Source organism: Siniperca chuatsi, linkage group LG11 (assembly GCF_020085105.1).
Source record: "Siniperca chuatsi isolate FFG_IHB_CAS linkage group LG11, ASM2008510v1, whole genome shotgun sequence".
Classification (NCBI taxonomy): domain Eukaryota; kingdom Metazoa; phylum Chordata; class Actinopteri; order Centrarchiformes; family Sinipercidae; genus Siniperca; species Siniperca chuatsi.
Genome location: NC_058052.1, coordinates 12,589,998 through 12,614,074, shown reverse-complemented (window position 1 = coordinate 12,614,074; position 24,077 = coordinate 12,589,998). Strand labels below are relative to the sequence as shown.

The following is a 24,077-nucleotide window of genomic DNA, read 5'->3' as shown; positions in this document are numbered from 1 at the left end:
AGTAAGGCAGACACTTAGCATTATCAAGGTAACATCAGCTCCCATTACACCAGGATGTGTGTGATAATTAATCAGTAGCACAATGTTTGTGTGGGGAAGGAAAGTGGCAATTGACCCAAAGTCACTTTTTGTGCATAATGACAGTGAAAGTTGATTCAAATGGGCAAATTTTGGGGTAGATGCAACATCATAAACTCTGTTTAATCAAGTTCATACTCCAATTATGAGTACTTTCACTTTCACATGATTTTAGAGGTTATAAGGTCATAAGGTTGAATAACCAAATGGGTAACTGTCCCAAGAGACCACCAGGGGCCCCCAGAACCCCCATAATGCATATTATACAAAAGCACAAATATCAACTGACATGTTAACAGCTATAAATTGGGCCTGCTTTATTGCCTGTTCTCAAGGCTCTGTCTTGAAGAGTTGCCCTGTGTCAAAATCAGTTTTAAGACCATTCTTTCAGCTGGCATTATGCGTACACTGTGTACATTCTTAAATTAATTTGTGTTTCATCAGATTACTACATAGCAAACCTGGGCTCATGTCATGTTAGAGCATCGGAATAATGCATACAATTCACAGAAGGTTAGATACGGGGGGATTCACAGGGGCCCAGGATCTAATATTTGCCCTGGGGCCCCCTTAGCAGGTTAATCTGGCAATGAGCTACTGGTTGCATTGACTCTTAAGAAAATCCTCATTCATCATACGGACTTATTTATATTTCTATTCTATTAGTACTTCTATTCCTGTGTGCATTGACATGATAGCGAGCAACTGTAACGAAAGAGATCAATGAAGTATTTCTGATTCTGATTCTGATACCATAGACAGCTGCCCTAGGGCACTGCTGGACCTGACCATGGGCCCCTGACACATGTCACATTGGACCCCCAGTAGGCTACTGTAGTGCTGTTTGTTTATCAAGAATTATTGTATCTTAATACCTGAAATTATCCCAAGCAGTCATTTGTAGCAGATTGGATTTTCCACTGCACAACATAACAAGTGATTTAAAGAATGATATATCATTCAGAGTATGACGATTCATCAGTCAAGAGGTGACCATATGATAACTGATTCACTATGACTGTACTCTGAGGATAAAAACAAGCACGGGGGCCCTGCACAGTTATGACCGTAAATGACCTATCCGGGTTGCCGTAGTAATGCAAGACTGTGGCACTCCTCAATGAACGTTGGAAAGATGGCGACGGCATACGCACAAGCGAGAGTCAACTGTGCCGGCGGATAGAAAGTGCTCTAAAGAGACACAAATCCGCCTCTCTTGCAGAGATTTAACGGTGCAAAGTCTGTCTCATATCGCTTAGACATGGTTTAGTCCATGCACGGCTAGGAACAAGAAGCCACTGCTTTGCTATGGAGCCTCCGGATCGTAACAAGCCCAGCAGGTATGCGAATTTGTTGAACAGACACTACACCATCAGGACCTCGCACTTGCCAAATAGGGAGCTGAACGTGACACTGCAGTCAGCTCTATGGGAGCGCTTGCGCATCCCTTAGAAATCGACTTCCTGTCAAATAGTGCTACGCGTGCAGTTATTGCATTTGCAACACTGGAGTTGCAAACTTTTTGGAGCAACATTTTCAGGCGAATTTTGCTGCAGATATTAGCTTCTCATGTGATTCTTGGTTGCTAGAGAAAAAGGCAAAATGCTCGCCAAATGATAAGGTAACATCACGAACAATTATCAACCGCTGTAACAGTGCAACATGTCAGGGAACAAGCTAGCTAACATCTACTCTAAGCTATCGCTTGTCACTTTATTGTTCACTCGCAAGTTCAGCAGAAACTGACTGAGCTGAAGCTAGATACGTTTCCCAACGTGGGCTCGTAAGGTGTACTTGAAAGTGTGTTGTTGTATATTTGAGATTGCCAGACCATGCGTTTCATCATAACATCGAAGCACAAACTTCGCTGGCTTTAGCTAGCATGTTGCTCCACTGTTATTGTTAATTCTCCAGCCAGACCTGGCGCTCGTGTGGTTGTTGTTGTTGTCGCGCACTCCAATGCTGAATCACGAGATGGGCTCGTTGATTGTGAACGGTTTACACTTTATGCAATAAATTTTATTTGGATCATTATTGTTCCTGGTACAGAACTGTAACTTAGGTGACATTGTGTCGTAAATGTATGTGCAGCAACAAATTTCGCAGTGCTCAAATGACAAGGTAACTGAATGGTACATGTCTGCAATCTCGCAGGGGAATGCTTTCAAGCAGATACTCATAAGATGTTTTTGTCATATGTACGCATCTCCTAATCGAAATTCCTCAGTGTTTGCCCCTGACCGCTGGCGACAGACCCTCAGGAATCTGCTGTTATGTCTTCCCCTCTCCTCACATGCAGTTGTTTGTGTGCAGAGTGACTTTGAGTACATTTATCACGTTGGACAAGCTCTGTCACCTGTGATAATCCTGGTTTTGAGCAAATAGCTTGTTTTTTTTGTCGGCTGTTTCGGTAATGATCGAGTACCAGCCAGTTGTTTTTCCCTTGCACCCTTGTGGCCACTCAGTCCGAAGTGGACACACAAACAGCCCGCATGATTGTGCAATACTGGCCCTGTTAATGTAATTGCCGTCAAGCATTGTTAAATAAAGAAAAATACTGAGTTTAACCATGATATTTCTGGATGTCTGTCAGTGTCACAGGTTGACATGATTACAAGAGATACATTTTCATGTTTTTTCCAATTTTACACCCATGTTTAGTCTGCATGCAAAGTTTGGGGTGAAAGGTAAAACATGCTCCTAGAGAGTTCAAATATATACCATGGCAGTGTTTTACTAGTCAGCATATACTTTCAGTAAGTCTAAATTTGGCTCTGTTTGAGAATTTGTTGGAGTTACCATTTCTATATTAATGGGGTTAGAAACATACCAAACTTGGACCAGCTGAAGCTGTATAGTTTTCAGGAACCCATTAGTTCAACCTGGATTGTGTTCAGACTCTAGCTCCATAATTAAATTTCTGACTGATATGACGGGCCTCACAACATGCAAATATTAGTTGTCTTTATGTCTTTGTAACAGACAGATCCTTCTATCCACCTCGATGAGTGTATATACTTTGAGACTAAAAATGAGGTCACTTCAAACTGACAACAATTCTGAGAAAGATGAGTTATGTGCTTGCTTGGCAGTTGAGGGTTATCACTATCATTGGATGTACAGAGGTCCTTTTGTCAGTAATGTCTTGTTCTCAAATACACTGTGGCTCACAAGCATTCCACAGATTTCAGGATGTGGTGTAGTGTGCGCAGTGGATAGCTGTCTGGAGCCCCGGAGATGATCATGGGTAGAACTCATTAATGCCTGCATTTGCCAGGAGCACAGGCTGTAGATTACAGATGGACTGTTCTCTAGCATTTCCTAACTGCATCCTGTCTCTGCCCACACCTGCTTTAGAGAAATTAGTGCTGCTCTCACATTCTGTCCCTCTCATCTGTTATTTCCTTTTTAACAATAGGATCTCTGTAACTGCTAAAACTATGGCAATAGATGTTACTGATACGCTGCAGGAGTAAGATCGTGTAAGATGATAAATGATAGAGAAGGAAAGGAAAGATAGTTAAGTTATAGAATAACAGTGTTCGTCTATTTGATTTGACAGTTATGATGTGCACAACTGCAAGAAGCTGAAATGCAAGTTGAATGTGACAAAGGTTTGACTCTCTACAGTTTCAGATTAAATTTCAAAGGTGGAGCAGACCGCTGCCTGCACTGCATTTATGATGCAAGTGGAATAAGGTGAAAAACATGTCATTACACCATTTACCTTCAGCCCACAGTCTGCAAGCAGTGTCTACATTTAGATCATGTGACTTGTTGTGATTAATGGCATGAGCTTCCACTGGTACAATAAGGTGTTTTCTTAGACTGAGGATGTTCCGTGGTGTCAAGTAATTTATATGGCCAGATAGTAAAACGTTATTCTTGTTAATTTCATTCCTTTCATTCATTTTCTATCATAATCATAATTGTGCTTTGGCAACACATGTCAAATATCATGCCAATAAAGCCTATTGAGTTGAATTGAATAGTAAGCACAACAGTGTTGAAATGCACTGCCTTTCTGATTCCTGTGAATCAAAGTGGCTGTGCTTTGCACAGTTACATGTAGGAAAGGATTGGAGGTCCACTCCTGGCAATGTTGCACTGTTCCAGAGAAGGGTGGGGTCAAGTACGTCATGTTCATTGTTTCTGAATTCTGTAGGATAACATAATCTGATCCCTGCATCAGCTCTGCCTGTTTATTAGAGATTGACAGCAGGTCAGAAATGCATACTGTTGTGTGCATCAGCTACACTTACATTGAGATTTGGGTACATGTACATATATTCTTATTTCCTCACTAGTTAACCCTGGGCTGAAATTAGTAGCCAGCAGACATGTCCTTTTTACAGTGGGGGGTAATCAAAATCTGGATTTAGCCTACCTAGCATCAGTTACGCCAGCGTGACCTAATTGGTGCAGAGTGTGCTCTTACAAAACCCGGGGCACCTTCTTTTCCTTTTCCTCTCTTAAAAAAAAATCCCCTTTAGTTTGGACATTGTGAGCAAGTATGCTCACTAACCAGCTGTGTACTATTCAGCTGTGGGCCTCACAGGCCACGTGTCACAGCTTTACAATAGAGTGCCCCTTCCTGGTACAATAGTGTGGATGGTTGGTGTCAAAGGTCAGGCCCCCCTGACTCTGGCAGCCCTTGGTATCCCTGCATCAGTCGCTATACAGAAAAGACTCTCGATTTTGTTCTGTTTATTATGCACACAGTGTTTATGCCTAGGGGCTCTAGCATTCCACTGGCCTTTATTGGAGCCCCAATGAGCCATCAGATGAGCCATTGAGACCAGCCAGACACCATCTGCAGTTTTAATTCACTAGTGGCAGCCAGGCAGGGACAGCTTGAAGACCATAGTGTGGCTATGGTTAACTTCAGGGCATGCAGGCCAGTAACTTTCTCTGTGTGGCATGCAAGTAGGTTTAGGAAAAAGCAAAGAATTCAGAAAAGGAATTTGCGCAGTCTTTTCTGCAGCAGCACAATCTGTGCTTGAATTGTCTCATGGCAACCAAACAAACAACCGGCAGTGATGGCGTCATTGGTTCCGCTGTCATTCCTGAGTAATTTAGTCATGCTGTTCTGCGTAGACAAGTGTCTTTTTAAAACTTGGTCTTGTTCCCTCTCACATGCATGTACTATTTCTGTCCTCAGACACCACTCACCCGTGCACGCTTTGGACTGTTTACAAATGTGCGCACAATTTGAGCTTACTTGTGATGGACACAGTGGGAGGTTGATGGCATTTACTCTATCTGCTTTCTTTATGCAGTTTCCTGATACCTGTGTCGATTTTTACATTGCAAGAGCACAGTGATTTGTCTGTTGTTGTGCTAAATGCCTTATTGTAACACACAAGATTGCTTAGTGTGCCTTCTTGTGCCTGCATGCTGAAAAGATCACTGTCGTGTAGTGCTCCTGCAGAACAAGCCCCTTCACAGTTTCCCATACAATACACTCATAAAGGCACCAGTGTTCTTTCATGCACGAGTTATTCTGTAATTTCAGGACTGTGGTTAAGATGGCTGTGCTATTGACGTTATTCTTGCGGTATGTTTCGTTTTTGAAGCCGTGTTTGCATCTGGAATCTTATGGCATTTAAGGTTGCAAGGTTTGCAGCAGGTGTCTGTCTGCCATGCATGTAGTTCAACAGCTGCTCCCAGGGGACTGTGTGTGTGTGTGTGTGTGTGTGTGTGTGTGTGTGGAGACAGATTCTGCAGTGGGACAGATGGGCAATAGAAGTCTGGACTCTCTCTATGTTGCTCCTTGAAAAGCCTAAGCAAGTGATTTCCAGATTAGCCCCCCGCCCTTAACACTCACACACTCCCCTAGTGAGTGTGTGCCCCTTTCAACTCCGTCTACACAGACGCTAACTGGCGCGTGTTGGGGAATGCCTTTCAGTCAGATGATCGATGGAGGGACACATGGTGACCAGCATATAGAAACACTCATTTCATGCCCCTCCTCTTCTTTCTCTTTTTGTTTTTGTTGGCGGGGTCAGACCTTCCAACCTTTCCCTCTAATCCTATTAAAAAACCCTCAGAAAAGCATTAGAAAGCAAAGCTCTGACATTGTAATCTGGAAAGGCATGTTGCTTGCACTCTCCGTTTTCTTTTCTTTTTTTTCTTTGCCTTTTTTCCCAGAGGGAAGTGTTTAAAGTGATTATAGTGTTTCCTTTTTGCAGAACTGGAGGCAACATATTCTGCTATGGCCTTTTATTATCTGAAATTTGCTGTCAGAATGTTGTTAAGCAACCACAATGTTCACATCTTCATTGTTGCTCAAGATTTACTATAGTCACGTGAATGTGACATGCTGTTTTGCATTAGCACTCTGTTTGCAGAGGGTCCAGCAACTTCTACACACTTTGGGTGAGTAGGTCTCAGTGCTCCATGAAATCTTGACTTGTGCAGTATGGTTGATGACTTAGCAGACAGAGTTAATGAGGGGTACTATTTCTTTCTCTCTGGTTGAGCCATTATGTTTACCTAGACCAAGAGAAGGTGCCAGTAGAGAACCCACAGCTTATTATCCTGCGTCTGGACGGCTGTGGTCATGCACAGAGTGTTGCTGCTGTACATTTGGGAGGCAGCCAGTCAGGCTCCAAAGGACAGACAACTCGTCAGTCTGCTGTAGGTAGCAGCAGACACTCAGTCTAGTTGCAGTTTAGCAACCTGTTTGCCGTGGCATTAGAGGAGATTTGCTGCACACTCTGTTATGGGTACAAACAACCCAGCACCGTTTGACCTTGTACACACATTTTTTTGGTGTCTTTGTCATATGACTGAAATAGTTTCATAATGCCAAAGCACTTGCTTGCTTTTAACATCACTTCCAGGTAACAGTGCTCATTGTAAAGATGCAAATCTAGCCCATGTCAATAGTTTGTCCTGTCTGTCTTTGCCTCAATGTCATTGAATGTTGACAGGCAGGCCAAGCCAGTGGAAGATGCATCCCAACAGAACTCTGAGGTGGGTGAATCCTGGGACTCTCCCAGTGAGGAAGAGGAAGCTCTGTATGGCACCTCACCTCCTTATACCCACCGTCAGATAAAACGCATGTCTGGCAAACATCACAGGAACAGCCAGGCAAGGAGTGCTGGTCGGTCTCCCAACAAGGGTAAGTTAATATATTTATTCGACAAGTATATGGAAATAATTTTTTGAATTTTTTAAAAATCTTTTTTTACGTGCAGTTTTACATGCATTATCCTGGCTGTTTATTTCAGCGGAGCTTATCCCATCTGTCCTGAGAGAGAGTCTTAGGCCAGCGGAGACCCCTGAGGAGCACAGCTACAAGCAGGGTAAGAAGCAGAGGGCCACACTGCGTTCCACAGAGAGAGACCACAAGAAGACCTTTGAAGGCTCCTTCATGCTGGATCCACTCTCAAAGTCAAGCCCTTTCGGTGCCCTCAGCATGGATCCCAGGAAGCATTACTTGAGCTTAGGCTGCAGCAGTTGCAAACTTCCCGTGTCCATGCCCCATATTGCCCGGACCCACCGCCAGACCTCCAGGACAGACTGTCCTGCCGACCGCCTCAAGTTCTTTGAAACTCTGCGGCTGCTGCTCAAGCTCACGTCTATGTCCTCCAAGAGGAAGGAGAAGGAGCAGAGAGGCCTGGAGAACATGGCCTTCATGGGTCACAACAATGAGGTCATTTGGTTGGAGCTGCAGGCTTGGCATGCACGACGCTCCACCAGCGACCAAGACCTTTTTCTTTTCACTGCCCGCCAGGCCATCCCTGACATCATAAATGAGGTCCTGCACTTTAAGGTCAACTATGCCAGCCTGAGAGGGGCCCAGTGTTCAGGGTCTCAAACAATCCAGGGAGACTATCAAAGTGTCCCAGATCTAGTCTGTGGAGAGGAGAGGGAGCCTGCTGTAGCAGAGACCAACCACTGTGGAGTAGATCCCTGGGGCTTTAGCGCCTTCCCCTCATCAGCGATGAATGCAGCAGAGCCTCTGGGCTCTGGTGCTGATTGCAGGGAGCACCTTCAGCGCCAGCGGCTGGCATTCGAGCAGGTCAAGCGTGTTATGGAGTTGCTGGAGTCTCTGGAAGCTTTGTACCCTTCTTTGCAGGCCCTGCAGAAGGACTATGAAAAGTATGCAGCACGAGACTTCCAGGGCAGGGTGCAGGCACTCTGTCTGTGGCTCAATATCACCCAGGACCTCAACCAGAAGCTGCGCGTTATGGCCACTGTGTTGGGCCTCCATGATCTATCCCGTATCGGGTGGCCTGTGTTTGAGATCCCTTCACCTCGCTGCTCCCGTGGCAATGAAGAAGAGGAGAATGAGGAAGATGAGGAGAATGACTCGACAGCCACTTTTACAGCTGAAAGTGATGGAGAGGACAGGGATGCTGAGGAGGAGCGGGGATTGGGACATGTAGCAGAGGGAGAGTTGTCTCCCTCCCTGACTCCTAAATTTGCCCGATTGTTGTCAGAAGAGGAGTTTCTCCCAACTGCTACTGCAGGAAGTGCAGAAGCGGTTGCGGGAGGGGGACTATTCTGCCCCACAGCCATCTACAGACCGTTTGTAGATAAAGCTCTGAAACAGATGGGACTGCGTAAACTGATCCTCAGACTGCACAAACTGATGGACCGTTCTCTTCAGAGGTCCAGAGCAGCGCTGCTCCGTCACACTACTGCACTGGAGGTGAGGCTGTCATTTCTTTAACTGCACACTTAATGATTACCATAATTTATCCTAAATAATCTTCCAATAAACATAACTAAAATTAACTTAATAGCATTATTACAGCTAAGTCAGGAAATGTGGAGATTAAACACCACATCTGGAGATTAAATTAATTATGTAACACAAATACATAAAAAACTTATCTATGAATACAGTATATAAAGCAAAATTCATCTTGTAAGTAGTCACTGAATTGTCAAATATGAATTCAAGGATTCAAAGGTTTATTTATCACATACACCAGTAATATGTGTGGTGAAATGCAATGTGATGTGCTCATAAGTTTGTGGTCATTTATGTAAAGCAAACATATTTGCCATTAAATAAGTGTCATATTCTAGTTCTAATGGTAATATGGTGCACTGTTTCAAAGCAGCTGGATAGCAGTCATGTTTGCAGTCTGGAATTGCTGTAAAGTGGAGAGCAAAAGCAGTCAAACAGCTATTTGTAATGTTTGCAGTGCAAATGTTAGTTATTTAAGTAAGCACTTGAGGAAACAGCATTTGGAACTTACAAGAAGTCTGAGCCCACGCTATAAACAAAAGAGGATGTGTTGGCACATTGAGAAAGCTAGTAAAAGGGGGAAAAAGGGCAGTAAAGAGGAGAGGATTGTTACTAAGTTTGTTGCAATGGATAATGATTTCATCTGGGTGTTGGGAATAGTGAGCTTTGATCATTTCATAGAGCATTTTCGGGAAGGTTCAGGCACTGCCCTCTTCCTGCAAACATACAACAAGGAATGTGAACACTTCTTGGATTGTGGATTTGTTGAATGTAATTATGATGTTCAGAGGCTGTGGTGTAAGGAATGAGGAGGAGACACAAGTTGAAACTGTACAACATTGGTAACAGGGGCCTGTCTTTGCACAATTCTAGAGCTGGTCAAAGTTTTTTTTTTTTTTTTTGGTAATGTATACTGTCCAAAAGGGATGCGTATTTACAGAATCTTTGCAGATGCCTGTCTGAGATTGGGCAGCAATAATGAATCAAGCAATGAAAACACAGTTTGAATGACATTTATTAAATAGCAATATAAAATAAAAAATCAACTTTGAATTTATTATGAAGCCAAGTGTTGACTCTTTTGTGTTGACATGCTGAATTAACTTCACCGGACCTATCTTCCACCTGCAGTTTTCAGACTTCCCAGACCCCATGTTGTACAGCGATTACCTGCCAGAGCTGTCACGCCATGTGTCGTGCAGTGGTCCGGCTCATCCAGAGCTTGGGGCAGACCAGGTTTCCTGGGAGGATTTGCTGGACATGGACCTCCCATCCTTCCGACCAGCGTTCCTCGTGCTGTGCAGAGTCCTCCTCAACGTCATTCACGAATGCCTTAAACTGCGACTTGAACAGAGGCCTGCTGGAGAGCCTTCACTGCTCAGCATCAAACAGGCAAGCAGCTGTTGAAATACTCACATACATTTGAGTGACTCTTCTCTACATGCTGCACCACTCATTCTGAATGACTGAATACTACATCTAACTAACACATATCTGAATGCTTAATTTTCTCAAATACAAAAGAGACCAGTCTATAGCATGGCCTGCAAACATGTACACATTTGGTAGAACCAATAGCCTACACATATAAGCTATATGTTTACTTTCTGTATGGACACAAAATTGACTGGAGGAAATACATTTTTATTCCTTCAGTTTGGTTGAATTTTTGGTTGCCACTTTCCCAAGTCTTGAAGAAAGCTGTGTAATTTATCTGTACAGATTATCAAATAAATGATCAAACTTAGACTTTTTAAAGAAAAAAATATTGGGATAACGATTGTTACCATTTTACTGGACAGCACGGTTCTTGAAGACAGAGATACATGGCAGGTATGTCATATATAAGTGCTAATCTCTGTGTTTTCACATGTATTGTTTGTGCTCTGCAGTTGGTGCGTGAGTGCAAGGAGGTTCTTAAAGGTGGTCTTCTGATGAAGCAGTATTATCAGTTCATGCTGCGGGGTGTGGTGACTGATGCTCAGGGCTTGCAGACAAATGCCAATATTGATGAGTTTGAAGAGGACCTTCACAAGATGCTGGTGGTAAGAATCCTATACTTTCTCCCTCCTCTACTTAAAGTTAGAAATGTACCTTGTATAATGATTGTAGAGAAAAGCTTGTGAATGCATGCATTGTTGAAATTAAAGTTGTGTATAAAATATCCTGTGGTTATCAAACATCTATTGCTGCTTTTGTAGGTCTACTTTGACTACATGCACAGTTGGATCCAGATGTTGCAGCAGCTGCCTCAGGCCTCTCACAGCTTGAAGAACCTGTTAGAGGAGGAGTGGCACTTCACCAAGGTCATTACTCCTTACATCCGTGGAGGGGAGGCCCAGTCTGGGAAGCTTTTCTGGTCAGTCACTTAACTGCAAACCAAGCAGACTTTTTTTCTTTTCTTTTCTTAATTAAAAAGGACAGGTTCACAATTTTCTTTTCTTAAAGAAACTCTTAAAACAATAGTCCAGTGCCCATATGAACATTGAAACAGGTTTTACTTGCTATCGTCATTCCTCCTGTTCATACTGGACAAGAGATCCCTTCCTAATCCACTTTTAATGTAAGTGATGGGGGACAAAATCCACAGTCCTCGTTCTGTTCAAAAATACATTCCACAGTTTATCTGAAGCTTATATGAGGCTCTAGCAGTCTGAGTTCAACAAATCAAGTGGATATCCAGGGCTCTCCACTTACATTTCTTTATAGGGGCTCTAGTGCACAGACGAATAAGGGGTACAGTTATACAGGGGTGCATAAACCAACAACATTTATGCATCTATTTTTTAAACAATAAATTCGTAACATTAAACATACAGTATGCATAAGATGCTAGGGCAAACTGGCTTAATTTGGAGATTACTAAAGACTTTTGAAAAATAAGACGTACTTGGGACCCAACAAAGGAAAGGGATGCATTGCGCTTCATGAATGCATCCCTTTTATAACCGCACAGTCTACTAATTATTTTTAGGCTTTTGAAATAAGGGTTGGGGTTTTAGCATTTTATCTAAAGGTTTTAAACAAAACCTATCCTTTAAGAGTGTTACTAATAATTTATATAAAACTGAGGAATATTCTGCTCTTTGCAGTGATATTGCTGGGATGTTGCTTAAATCCACTGGAGAGTTCCTTGATGCCGGCCTGCAAAAGAGTGGTAATGAATTCTGGGAAAGTGCAGACGACAGCACCGCCTCAGATGAGATCAGGTAAGGGGAATAAAATAGTTATTAGATTTCTGTTTCCATCAGTGTTCATAATTTTTTTGTCCCAGTGGCGGTGTGTTAAACTTTTAACCTTTTTGATTCTTAAAGGCGGTCGGTTATCGAGACTAGTCGGTCACTTAAAGAGCTGTTCCACGAGGCCAGGGAGCGAGCATCCAAGGCTCTGGGCTTTGCCAAAATGCTTCGCAAGGTGAGAGACAGCAGTGAAGAATTGTCTCTCCCTTGAAATAGAAAGCCACAACAGTACTGACTGTGCAGTTTATCTGTGACCCTGTTTTCTCTGCTCACCACAGAACTGGAACTGTGTGTTCTGACACACTTTGTTTCTTTCCCTCTCTGCAGGACTTAGAAGTTGCTGCGGATTTCAGTATCACTAACGGGGTGACTTGTCTCCTGGAGGCACTGAAGAAGAGAAACTATGTCAAGGTGTGTTTGCTTTTCTGTTAATTTTGCACGTTTCTGATCTTTTTTTGTCTGTCCTGAGGTCATTTATGTACCAGTTTAACCTCCTTTTATATCCAGGTTCAGATTCCAGGCTTGGAGGAGCTGCAAGTTTTTGTCCCCTGTGGCTTGATGGATCAGCGGCCTCTCATACTGCAGCTTCTCAATGCTGCTGCTGGCAAAGACTGCTCCAAAGAGCCTGATGAAATTGCAGAGGACGAGACCTACCTGCTCATGAGTAAACACGGAGCTGGGGACTCCACTACTGATTCTGACTGGGCTCAGTGGGACGGAGAGCTGCTCAAACTGGTCCCCCAGGTGGAAACTGTTGACACTTTCAGGGCCATGAAGGTATGTGACATTTTTTTTTTTTAAATTCAATCTGTCTGTGTGTGTGTATGTGTCTGGTGTTTACAAACCTCTCACTGGTCCAATATGCTTTTAGGTGGAGAACATGCTCTTGATAGTGATGCAGTCAGCTCACCTGGTGGCTCAGCGAAAGGCCTTTCAGCAGTCCATGGAGGATGTGCTCACTCTTAGCCGGGAGCAAACATCTAGTCAACCTCTCATTGCGAGTGCTCTGGAGGAGCTCAAGGTATTTACATAACCACACGCTATGATTTCTTACCTATTTAAACACTTGTTTATTTTGTGTTGTTGTAAAGACACATGCATGTTGATGTCCTACCTTCAAATCTTTTTTCACTGTTACTGCTATCAGTTAACCTGAGTTTCAGAAAGGACACTACTTCACTATCCGGTCAGATTTTTAGAAGTGATTCTCAAAAGGGAAGTCTCTTAACTTTCATATCATTCAGAGCCACAATACTACATATAATTTCTCACATGGAGGCCATGAGTTTTTCCATTTTGAATGCTTTCACTGATCGCTTTGAATTTGAGGTTTTTCTACAGAAACTTTTTTTATTAGAAAATAAATATAAAACTCTTCTTTCTCTTTCTTCTCCCCGTCTTTCTCTTTCCTACCACAGGATGAGGCACTACAGCTATGCATTAAGATCAGCACTGCCATTGACCGCGTAGAGTACATGTTCACCACAGAGTTTGAGGCAGAGGTGGAGGAGTCCGAGTCAGCCACTCTGCATCAGTACTACAGGGAGGCAATGATACAGGGCTACAATTTTGCCTTTGAGGTAACTGTAACAATGTGTATATTTCTAAAGAAGCACATGCTTTAGTTGCTACCCATCTAATCTGTCCTTTCTTCTACACGGATTCTTCTTGGTCAGAGCTTGTGACATAACGGTCACATGTCCACTTCTCTAACATTTAGGCTAATGGTTACTTTGTAATATTGGTGTAGTTAATGGGTTATATTTTGCAAAGGGACAATAAAGCTAAATAAGGATTGAATTAATTGGGAAGTTGTCAGATGAGGGAAATTAAATCCTAAATATAATCCTGTTTACTGTTTTTTGTTATTATTACAGTACCACAAGGAGGTGGTACGCCTGATGTCGGGGGAGTTCAGGCAGAGGATCGGGGAACGCTACATAGCTTTTGCCCGCAAGTGGATGACCTATGTCCTGACCAAATGTGAGAGTGGCAGGGGCACCAAGCCCAGGTATGGCTGTACTTTATATCAGCTGAGCACTCATACATTTTTAAGTAATTTACTTATGCCTCTTTTATGCCCTCTGGTTGGGTGCAGTGTCTGCCAGCTAGTGTGGTGTTCCTGCAGTAGTATTTAAGGGTTTGAGTATGTTGCTCAGGGATGAATTTTGTAGCATTGCTGCAAAGAGAGTTAAAGCCAGACCCTCTGGCATTAACCTCACTAACCAGTAAGCCTTCCTACTAGTGCAATTAATCTTGAATTAAGTTAACAAACAGTGTCTCCCACCTTAAACAAACTGCAGATGCTGACCGATAAAAGCTTTTTTTTGGTTTGTTTCTTACTGTGCAAGTTCATAGAAGATAATTGGGTTTTGTTTGTGATAAATTCCTCATTTGCGCTGATGTTTGCTATTTTTAGAACTATTATTAACTGTAAAACCAGATATATTTATCTTTTGTGTAAGAGCCACAACTTTTAAATGCCTTTATTTTAGCACTCTTTGTCAAGAGCTTTTGCTTTCAGCCATAACAAGCTACCATGGCAACATTGTACTCCATTGTACAATAATAGAGTGAAGCCTTTAGGTTATTTCATGGAATACAACTTCAACAATAGCATGACATTTTGGAGACAGAACAGAAACCTTTTATTTTATTTTTTATAAATATTATGACAAATATGCAAACAAAAATAGGCACTCTTAACAGTGAGCATGAGTCAGTTGTCATATTTGTATTATTTAAAGCTGCCACCAAAATACCTACTGTTCCAATAGAGCAGAACACAAGGAGCTACTTAGAACATGTCCTTAAGGATTTAAAGATAATGAAATCTATTCCATAATTAATCGCTACTGCTGACATATGCTCACTACAGCACAATCAACTGACATGCTTCTCAGAAAAAGAAATGAATAGCAAAACCAGCTCTTTAGCATCTCATATTTGTATGTCAACAAGTTTTGATACACCTGGACTGTAGAACTGTCTTTAAACCTCAAATGACATCTCAGTTATGATGCTCAGTGGTCCCAATTTTCTCTTCCATACCTTTTTAATAAACCTGCACATTTTCTTCTGTTAAAACACAAATGGTAGAGAGGGAGAGAATGAAATGAACAGCAGCAGAAAGTTTTGGGACACACTGATTTACTGCCATGTTTGACCTACAGGTGGGCGACTCAGGGTTTCGATTTTCTTCAGGCTATCGAACCTGCCTTTATATCAGCATTGCCAGAGGATGACTTCCTGGTAAAATGGCCTGTTTTTTACGTTGTTTTCTACAACAACAATCATGCTGTGAATGTGATGTATTTATTCACTGTTGATTGTGAAATAACATGTCTTTCTACAGAATTTACAAGCTTTGATGAATGAATGTATTGGACATGTGATTGGAAAACCTCATAGCCCAGTCACCGGCCTGTACATTGGTAAGATGCTCCTCTGTGATATGAACTGTTGGTGACTTCCTTGTCTGGAGTTCAAGATTTATTTTAGTGTTTAAATTCTGTTGCAAGTTTATAACCTAGGTGTCATGGGGACGGGTGGTTACAGAAAGTAGGCACAACAGCAATTAAATAACAATTCAGTTCCCGTAGAAGTTTGTTAGTCAGACTCCTTTGAGCAACTCCATGCTGCTGCTCAGTGGCCAACAACTGTGGTTGCCCTGGGCAAGAGTGAAAGTGTGTGAAGTTGGGTGTTACTGAAAGAGCATGTTTGCGCAGCAAATATTTCCTGATTAAATAAAGACAAAAGTAGTGTTTATAGAGAAACTATACTGCAAAGGCTGACCACCAAATGTGGCCAAAATAATGTCTTGATGCAAAAGGTTTGAAGTTTGTGCAAACTAAGATATGGAGGCAACAAACAGTGGACAGTGGTGCACAGAACTAACTGTTGCAACATGTCTGCCTTTGACTTGGATGGAGTAAAGCAACACATTACAGTGGCTTTCATGCGGTTACATAATAACCTGACCATTGGATGTATGTGGTTGTAAAAACATGAGCACTTTGCCCCCCCCCCCCCCGAGCAGAATTAATGTTATTTCTGTGATGTTAGTTCATTGTAGAAACAAGGTTTCCTTTTGTCTAAATTAAGCAGTGGGTGTTTTTCTATTCAGCTCCTAGGAATAGTCCTCGTCCTGTAAAGGTCCCTCGCTGCCATAGTGACCCACCAAACCCTAATCTGTTCATCCCTAATGCTGAAGGTTTCAGGTAGGTTTATAGTTTTGTTTTTTGTTTTTTGTTTTTTTGTGTTGTTTTTTTTTTTTTTTTGTTTTTTTACAATAATCTGTGTGCCTACTGTGTTTTAACTCGTTCCTGCATGGCTCATCGTGCTTCATTACCTTTGCTTTTTATGCCTGCTGATGTTTTTGCTCTGTAGCTGTTGAGCTTATGTGTGTGCACATGTGTGTATGCTGTGTGTATGTCAGTGGTCGTTTTATTTTTTCAAAATTGTTATTGTATCCGAGTGAGTGTGTGCGTCTGTCCCTCAACCAGCCATCCAGTCACACCCTTAAACATATCACATCCCACGTAAGCCACCTTACCTCTCAAGGCAGAGCTCCACATTTTGTTTTTTCACCATACAGCTCTCGAAGTCTCCCCTGCGACCTCCGGAACCAGCTGTTCCCTAATGGCCCTCGCCCTGTCCCTCAGGGCCCGGGGGAACACAACCACACCAAAGCACCCAGCAGCAGCCCCAATGACGTCAGGTAGCCTTGCCCCCAAGTCACCTGGTAGAAACTGCTGTCAAAACACAAAAACAAAAGCCGTCACAAATTTTCTATAAGGCTTCTGGAAATTGAAGGAGGAAATGCTTCATGTTAAGATTTGAAATCTTTATTTGCAGGCCCTAGGGCACTTTGTATTAGAGAGGATTCACTAAATCCTTTTTGGCAATAAGCATGAGCTTAGCACAAAAAAGTATTTAAAGTCATTAAATTTGTGGTTCCGTGCCAATATATAGCCTTAACCGTGAATTTCAAAAGATGGAAAGATATATTTTATATTATACTTGTTTTTCTCCATTATTAGTTTTGTAGCTTTGATTCATAAGTTTCATTGACAGATTGCTTATTTCCTGCTTTTAGCCCGCTGATTACATCTGAACAATACACTATAAATATGGTTATTTAGTAGACAGATATTGGATAAACTATCATATCCATTATGTCAGTCTCCCATTCTTTGTAAATTGAGCATTTCCAGGCTCTACATTGATACATTACAGATTTAAATCTAGCATCAGTCTTTTGTAGAGAAATTTTATTTTATACATGTATATGTAGTTTAGATCTTTTGGACAACAGGAACCATTTTATTCAATTAAACAATGAGGCATTTCCCTTCAGATTCTACCTGCGGTGTCATTTTACTTGAAGAATTGAATGTTTAATGCATTGATGTTGCGTTTACAGCAAATGATATGATCATTTCAATCACTCTAGGCTTGCTACAGCTTAAATGAAGTGTTAGAAGATGCATCTAAATAATATGCATGGCATTGATGTAGACTACAAAAGACTTTCTTATTGAAATTTTAATTTAAGAAAAACCTCAGAATGAACTTAAGTAGTATTTTCAGCCTTAAAAGTGTTAATGTAGCTTTTACAAGCCCCACAAATGTCACCAAATCATCATCAAAATGGCCAGAAACAAGTCTTGTTACTGGTCAAGGGAAGAGACTGTGATTGATGTGCATGGTGTGAAAAGGACAAAATAAAACACACACTACCTCATTGAAAGAGTGGGCAATGATATTCTGCTTTTTAGTGCTATTAACTTCAGTCTTGCTTTGATGCTGGTGATTCACTGCCATTAGGTTTTTGGCTTATTTGTATGTGCTTTTGAAATCAGAACATGCACTCGAGATCTAACCTTCAAGTGTGTTTGAGCTGTATACTGACTCTGATGCTTGCTGAACTGTTAATGACGATGTTAATAAGTTTCAAAAGGCATACTGAGAATCAGCTAAATCTTTGTTTCTCTTGAAAGGTCAGATGTTTTTTTCAGTTTTTTTATATTATCTTGAAACCCTAATACTGGCTTTCCAGCATATAACTGTGTATTATCTGATTGGTTGGATTATTTATATAGTTTACAGTATTTATGTAATTATTATTTAACATTTTCCCCAAAACCATCTATGATGATGATCTCTATCCCCTTTGCAAGTCAATGGGTCTCATATCATTGCAATGCTTGTAGGAAGCAGTGCCCTGTGGTGTTTAATTTCCCACACTTAATTAAATGTAAAGGAACCACTTAGTGCATGAAATTTTATAAAGAGCATAAAAATAAAGTGCAGTCTTGGAGTTTGCGCGCTGTGTTATGGGCCACTAACGGAGAAACTGAAACATACTATCTGAATCAGTAGTTTTTGAGTGAACCACAGTGTTGCATCAGTTTCTTCCATGTCCTTGCAGGGGATCCAGTTTCCATGAGAATGACCGTCTGTCGTCAGTTGCAGCAGAGTTGCATTTCAAATCTCTGAGCCGCCACTCCAGCCCCACAGAGGACAAAGAAGGTGGGTGCATTCAGTGAACAGCATGGTTTGAGCCCTATATTCATCTTCCTGATTGGCTGAATTATCCTTTGTGATGTCTTTCTCCAGAACCCTCCTATCCTAAGGGAGACCCTAACAGCGTTGCACGCCGAAGCTGGGAGCTCCGCACCTTTATCAGCCAGTCCAAGGGTGAGATTGTTGAGTCATGTTGGATTGACTAAAACATACAATAGGTACTGTTTTCCAACTTGAAAATAATAAATGAAAAGTCCTGTCTCCTGTCTCAGACACAGCAGCACGACAAAGCCCCATGGAGGCCGTCCGTCGCTCCATTCGCAAGTTCGAGGACAAACGCTATGCTGTGATGAAGCAACGCAACATCATCGGCCAAGTGTGTCACACACCCAAGTCCTATGACAACGTCATGCACGTTGGGCTCAGGAAGGTGACCTTCAAGTGGCAGAGGGGCAACAAGATAGGTACGGCTGCCTACCAAATTTTGTTATGATGGAGGTTATTTAACACACATACAGGCAGTGATGATATGTTTGTGTGTATGATAACAGGTGAGGGCCAGTACGGGAAGGTGTACACCTGCATCAATGTCGACACTGGAGAACTAATGGCCATGAAGGAGGTATGTACTCCAGCAAGATCAATTCAATAGTTTTCAAAATAATCATAACATAATGTGCAGATAGCGGCTGTTTTGTTTTTGTTTTTTTCAACCAGATCCGATTCCAGCCGAATGATCACAAAACAATCAAAGAGACAGCAGATGAGCTGAAGATATTTGAAGGCATTAAACACCCAAACCTGGTGCGATACTTTGGAGTTGAGCTCCATCGGGTAAGAGGCGTACGTTTATGTCAGTTCAGGCATCACGCGGTGCATACTGAAGCAGTTTGGTATACATTTTCATGCACTCACCTGTAGGAGGAGATGTACATCTTCATGGAGTACTGTGATGAGGGCACTCTGGAGGAGGTGTCCAGACTGGGGCTACAGGAACATGTCATCAGGCTCTATAGTAAACAGATCACAACAGCAATCAATGTCCTCCATGAACACGGCATTGTCCACCGTGATATCAAGGGTCAGTGTCACATGCTTGTTCTCTTATTTTTCTTTTTTTTTTCTTATCAGAAGTACAGAAAATTCTGAATGAACTCAGCATCCATTTACCCACTGTTAATTCTGTCTCTTTTTTTTATATCAGGAGCCAACATCTTTTTGACGTCATCAGGGCTGATTAAGCTGGGTGACTTTGGCTGTTCAGTTAAGTTGAGGAACAACACTCACACCATGCCAGGGGAGGTGAACAGCACTCTAGGCACAGCAGGTGAGAAATGATTTCTTGTGTCTAGGTTGCCACCTCCAGGGGTCACTGTGGCTTCTATATTTCCCCTTTCACCAATGGATGTCCACCCACGTGCTATGATTTATTACAAAAGTATGTTCTTGTGTTCTCTGGTGATGAATATGTGATGCAAATGTTGGATTTGTTATGTATGTGTTTTTATATCGAACATATTTCCCATCACATGGGATTATGCACAAATATATTTCTCGAAGCTGCATACATGCTGCATTATGTCAAATTATTATTGTATCGCTGCTTAATAAAGTCTAATGTTGTAACTTTGTTATTTTCTGTTTAAATCAGCATACATGGCACCTGAAGTCATCACCAGAGCAAAGGGTGAAGGTCATGGACGAGCAGCGGACATCTGGAGTTTGGGCTGCGTTCTCATTGAGATGGTGACTGGAAAGGTAAGTGATAGAAAAGATTTTGCCTTAGTCAGTGATCCTTAAAAGCTTTTTAAAAGTACCGTGCAGGCTTACATCTTATTCAGGGATTTTTCTATGCTGCAAGTATTCTGCTGGTTTCCAATTACAGAGGAGATGGACTGAAATACGTGTATTATTATCTGAGGTTATTGTTGCTCTGTTATAATTATTATTATTGAAAACAAGAGACACATTGTAGATCACCTTCCACATGTAATGATTATGTTTCAGTCCAGTTAAGTAAAATTTCATTACATTCGTTACATTTATGTCAAGTAAAGTTTCCATTTGAAGGTTTTCTGTATGTTAAAACAAGCAGGTTTTAAATAATAAAGTTTTAGTTGTGAGACATTCCCTTCTTACTATAAAGTCTCTGTATTTTGGCAACAAATTGCTCTTTCAGTCTGATCAAATCTGTGGAGCTGGTAGCCCTTTAGCAAAACTTCCACTCCCAGAGTAGTGAAATATTAAACCAAATGCTAGTTAAGCTTGTCAAATGCAAATGTTTGCCGGCATGCTTAAGGTGTTACATTTATTTCCCCCTCTTTTACCACTTCAGGAAATTCACTACACCAAAAGCAGAAGTAAAAAACCACAAGGAAATTATGTTATGTTCTTAAATATATCTCAACCTGCAGAGGCCTTGGCACGAGTATGAGCACAACTTCCAAATCATGTACAAAGTGGGCATGGGCCATAAACCCCCCATCCCAGAGAAGCTGAGCACAGAGGGGAAGGACTTCCTCGGCCACTGTCTAGAGAGTGAACCCAAACGCCGCTGGACAGCTAGCATGCTGCTAGACCACCCGTTTGTCAAGGTGAGACACTGCTATGGCATGCATTTTAAAGGAGTATGGTTTCCTTTATCGCCAGACTAAAACCCCATGGAATCACAGAACATCTCATGAGTGAACTGTCATGGCTTGAATAAACATTTCCACGTTTTTTTGTGTGTTTTGGGGGGGGGGGGGTTACACATGGGTAAACTGATCATCCAACAAGTTCCCATCACAGCTGCCATCTCTTGTCTGTTTCAGGTTTGTACGGATGAAGAGTGAATGGAACCTCTGTGGCTTTTAAGTTTACATATATTAAAGCACTACTGTACATGCTGTTGGCAAAAGGAAAGTAAAAAAGAACTGTGGATGCGGAGAAGAGGAAGTTACAGCTGAAGGCACATGGAGTTAAACTGAGGAACTAATACAATATCATTTCAGAGGACAACTGGACCTACGGAGTATAGGGTTGTTGTGTCTTTATGTACCCATGGACTGGGGGGAGGAGGGGCCAGGGTGGGACTGTACATACTGTAAGAATAGGATTGGCTTTAATTCTTGTATAAACAATATTGTAAAGTTAAAGTAACTATTTGTTCTCACTGGTGAAGAGACCTCTGAAAAGGCATTGAGGAATACTTTTTTTTTTTTTTTTTTTACATATGGGAGGGGGTGGGTGGGGGGACAAAATCTATGGCACTTTTAAACTGTTTACCCAAGGGGCAGTTGAGTAGAGGAGGGAGGAATCTTATTTCCTTTGAGGCTGAAAAAGCTGTGGTAAGCCTCACCGAATGGAAGGAGACGCCGGTTTACCTTTATGAAATGAACACCATCCAAATATTCAAATTAATTTATCACTTGTCATTTGGCAAGCGCGGGCACTAGGAAGGATTTTTTTTAAATGTATTTTTCTTTGCCTTTGTTGAGGAGTAAATGTCAAATTGGAGCAATGTTCAAGTCTACTGGTCGCCGGTGAAGAGCTGTTCACGTGACTGGAGCGTAGCCAACTGAGAGGAGAAACAGGGCCTGCTCTCCCTCCCTGCTGCTGAACACAAAACATCCACACAACAAAACACAGACACTGACACACACCACAACTTCTGGTCCTCTGCTGCTCTTACAGTGTTTGCTATGTACAAACAATATTAATAAACCAATCGTTTTTTTTTTTTTTTTTTAATGAAATGTGTATTTTCTTCCATCATGAAAATGCCATTTAGTAGTAGTATTACATTACTATCAGAGGTAGGTAGTTTCATTTTGAGTTGACAGTAAAACCTGCATTGAAAGATATGCATTCTTATTTGAGGCATAATATTTTTTTAATAGAGTTTCCCAAAACAAGTTGAACACAAGCTGCCTGGTACTGTCCAGTTTCATGATCTTCAGCTTCTGAATCATAGCGTTAAGACAAAAAACAGATGTGGAGACTCGTGATTGCTATTCTGTTGGCAGAAGCTTTCAGATTGGGAGCTGTGCAAAGAAGCAGCTCTGAGTAGGTCAGGAGTCTTTAGTTGTTTGCAGGAACCTTCTTATTCCCATATCTTGAGCCTCTGTCAGTCTCCATCTGGCCAATCATCCAGCGAGCTTCCAGTGAAGGAAAGATTCAGAAAGGGTACATTTAGAATATTATTTGAGCAAGTCACAAAGAAGTGGTGACAGACTAAAGGCTTTCCAGTATCAGAACTTTTCACAGTTTGCTTTCCTTGAATAAAAACTGTTTTCAAAATGCTGGGAAATTCTCATATCTGTTCTCACCACAGTGTATGAACTTTGGTAGCACTTTCTAATAAGGCATCCTTTATAAAGCACCTATAAGTTTAAACTAATGGTGTTACTAATAGTCAATGCATCATTTACTAATACTTTATGGATCAGTTAGAAACCCTTTTATAAGAACAACTTTTTGGTAACCAGGTTGTGAAAAATATTTCCTTAAGGTGAGAGTATGCACCAAAATCCATTTCTTACTACATTACAACTTCTTATCATTTACAACCGCAGGCTCATTGTTTTGTTTTAAAAGCCCTTTATTATTTAATTACTAACTAGTTCTAATTGTAGATGACTTACCAAATTAATAAATGATTTAATTATTATGAATTACTCATTAGAAAGTGAGAAATTTGAGTCAGAGATTTGTTTGTCTTGTACAGACTGCCAACAGCTGTTCTTAATAATGGCTTATGAATGATCTATAAAGCATTATAGATTTATTAACCACTAATAAAGTCACTGGTTACAACCTCTAAACCCACAAAGCACAACATATGTCAGTTTCAGGAGGAGAGGTGCTAATTTACATGAATTTGTATTGACACATTTGTGTTTACTGTACAATGATTTAACAGCTTTCCCTTTTTGTATTTTACCTCACTGTCACTGTAGTGCTTATTGTGAAAAGGGGACATGCCAAAAAGGTGAACACTTACAGAGAAAGTTGTAGTATGAAATGAGATTTCAGTTACCACTGAAATGATTTCTTCCTACCAGCAGCAAAACATCACCCAACACCCAAAGACTAAAGTATCGTCTGTGTAGCAGAGAGGAAGAAAAGTACTTATAGCTACTGATGCAGTAGGTCAGTCTGATGTTATTCCTGCGGGCCAGCTGCTTACTGACCAGCCACAGAGGTAAAGTACAGAGCTGCAACAGGTTGATAATCAGTGGTGGAAAGTTAATAAGTACATTTATTGTACTTCAATACAATTTTAAGGTACTTTACTTGAGTATTTCCATTTCCTTATACTTTTACTCCACTATAATTCAGAAGCAAATATTGTACTTTTTACTCCACTACATTTGATAAACTTAGTTACTAATTCAGAATCAGATTGATAATACAAACTATAATCAACGAATCAAATTGAATGAACTCAAAATAAATTACATCAAATTAATTAAATTAACACAAATGTCGTAATTAAATAGAATTAAACTAAATAAACTTAATTAAATGAACTCAAATAAAAT

At 41.2% G+C, this 24,077-nt stretch overlaps 1 protein-coding gene across 5 annotated transcripts; it reads left to right on the top strand.

Annotated features, from left to right (window-relative positions):
• Positions 1–1,157: 1,157 nt before the first annotated feature.
• Positions 1,158–22,836, top strand: map3k4 (mitogen-activated protein kinase kinase kinase 4). Of its 5 annotated transcripts, none has more exons than XM_044214887.1 (27): positions 1,158–1,418; positions 7,014–7,204; positions 7,314–8,740; positions 9,917–10,177; positions 10,678–10,830; positions 10,987–11,144; positions 11,878–11,994; positions 12,100–12,199; positions 12,352–12,435; positions 12,532–12,801; positions 12,896–13,045; positions 13,443–13,604; positions 13,902–14,035; positions 15,198–15,276; positions 15,380–15,458; positions 16,151–16,244; positions 16,622–16,744; positions 18,458–18,558; positions 18,646–18,726; positions 18,825–19,016; positions 19,104–19,174; positions 19,270–19,386; positions 19,474–19,633; positions 19,757–19,879; positions 20,204–20,310; positions 20,967–21,146; positions 21,366–22,836. In XM_044214887.1, exons 1-27 carry the CDS (start codon positions 1,387–1,389, stop codon positions 21,384–21,386), a joined length of 4,767 nt encoding a protein of 1,588 aa, XP_044070822.1. In that variant the 5' UTR covers positions 1,158–1,386; the 3' UTR covers positions 21,387–22,836. The 5 variants fall into 5 exon arrangements, with proteins under 5 accessions (XP_044070822.1, XP_044070823.1, XP_044070821.1 ...); XM_044214888.1 differs by lacking the exon at positions 1,158–1,418 and adding an exon at positions 1,512–1,699; XM_044214886.1 differs by lacking the exon at positions 1,158–1,418 and adding an exon at positions 1,746–6,456.
• Positions 22,837–24,077: the final 1,241 nt, after the last annotated feature.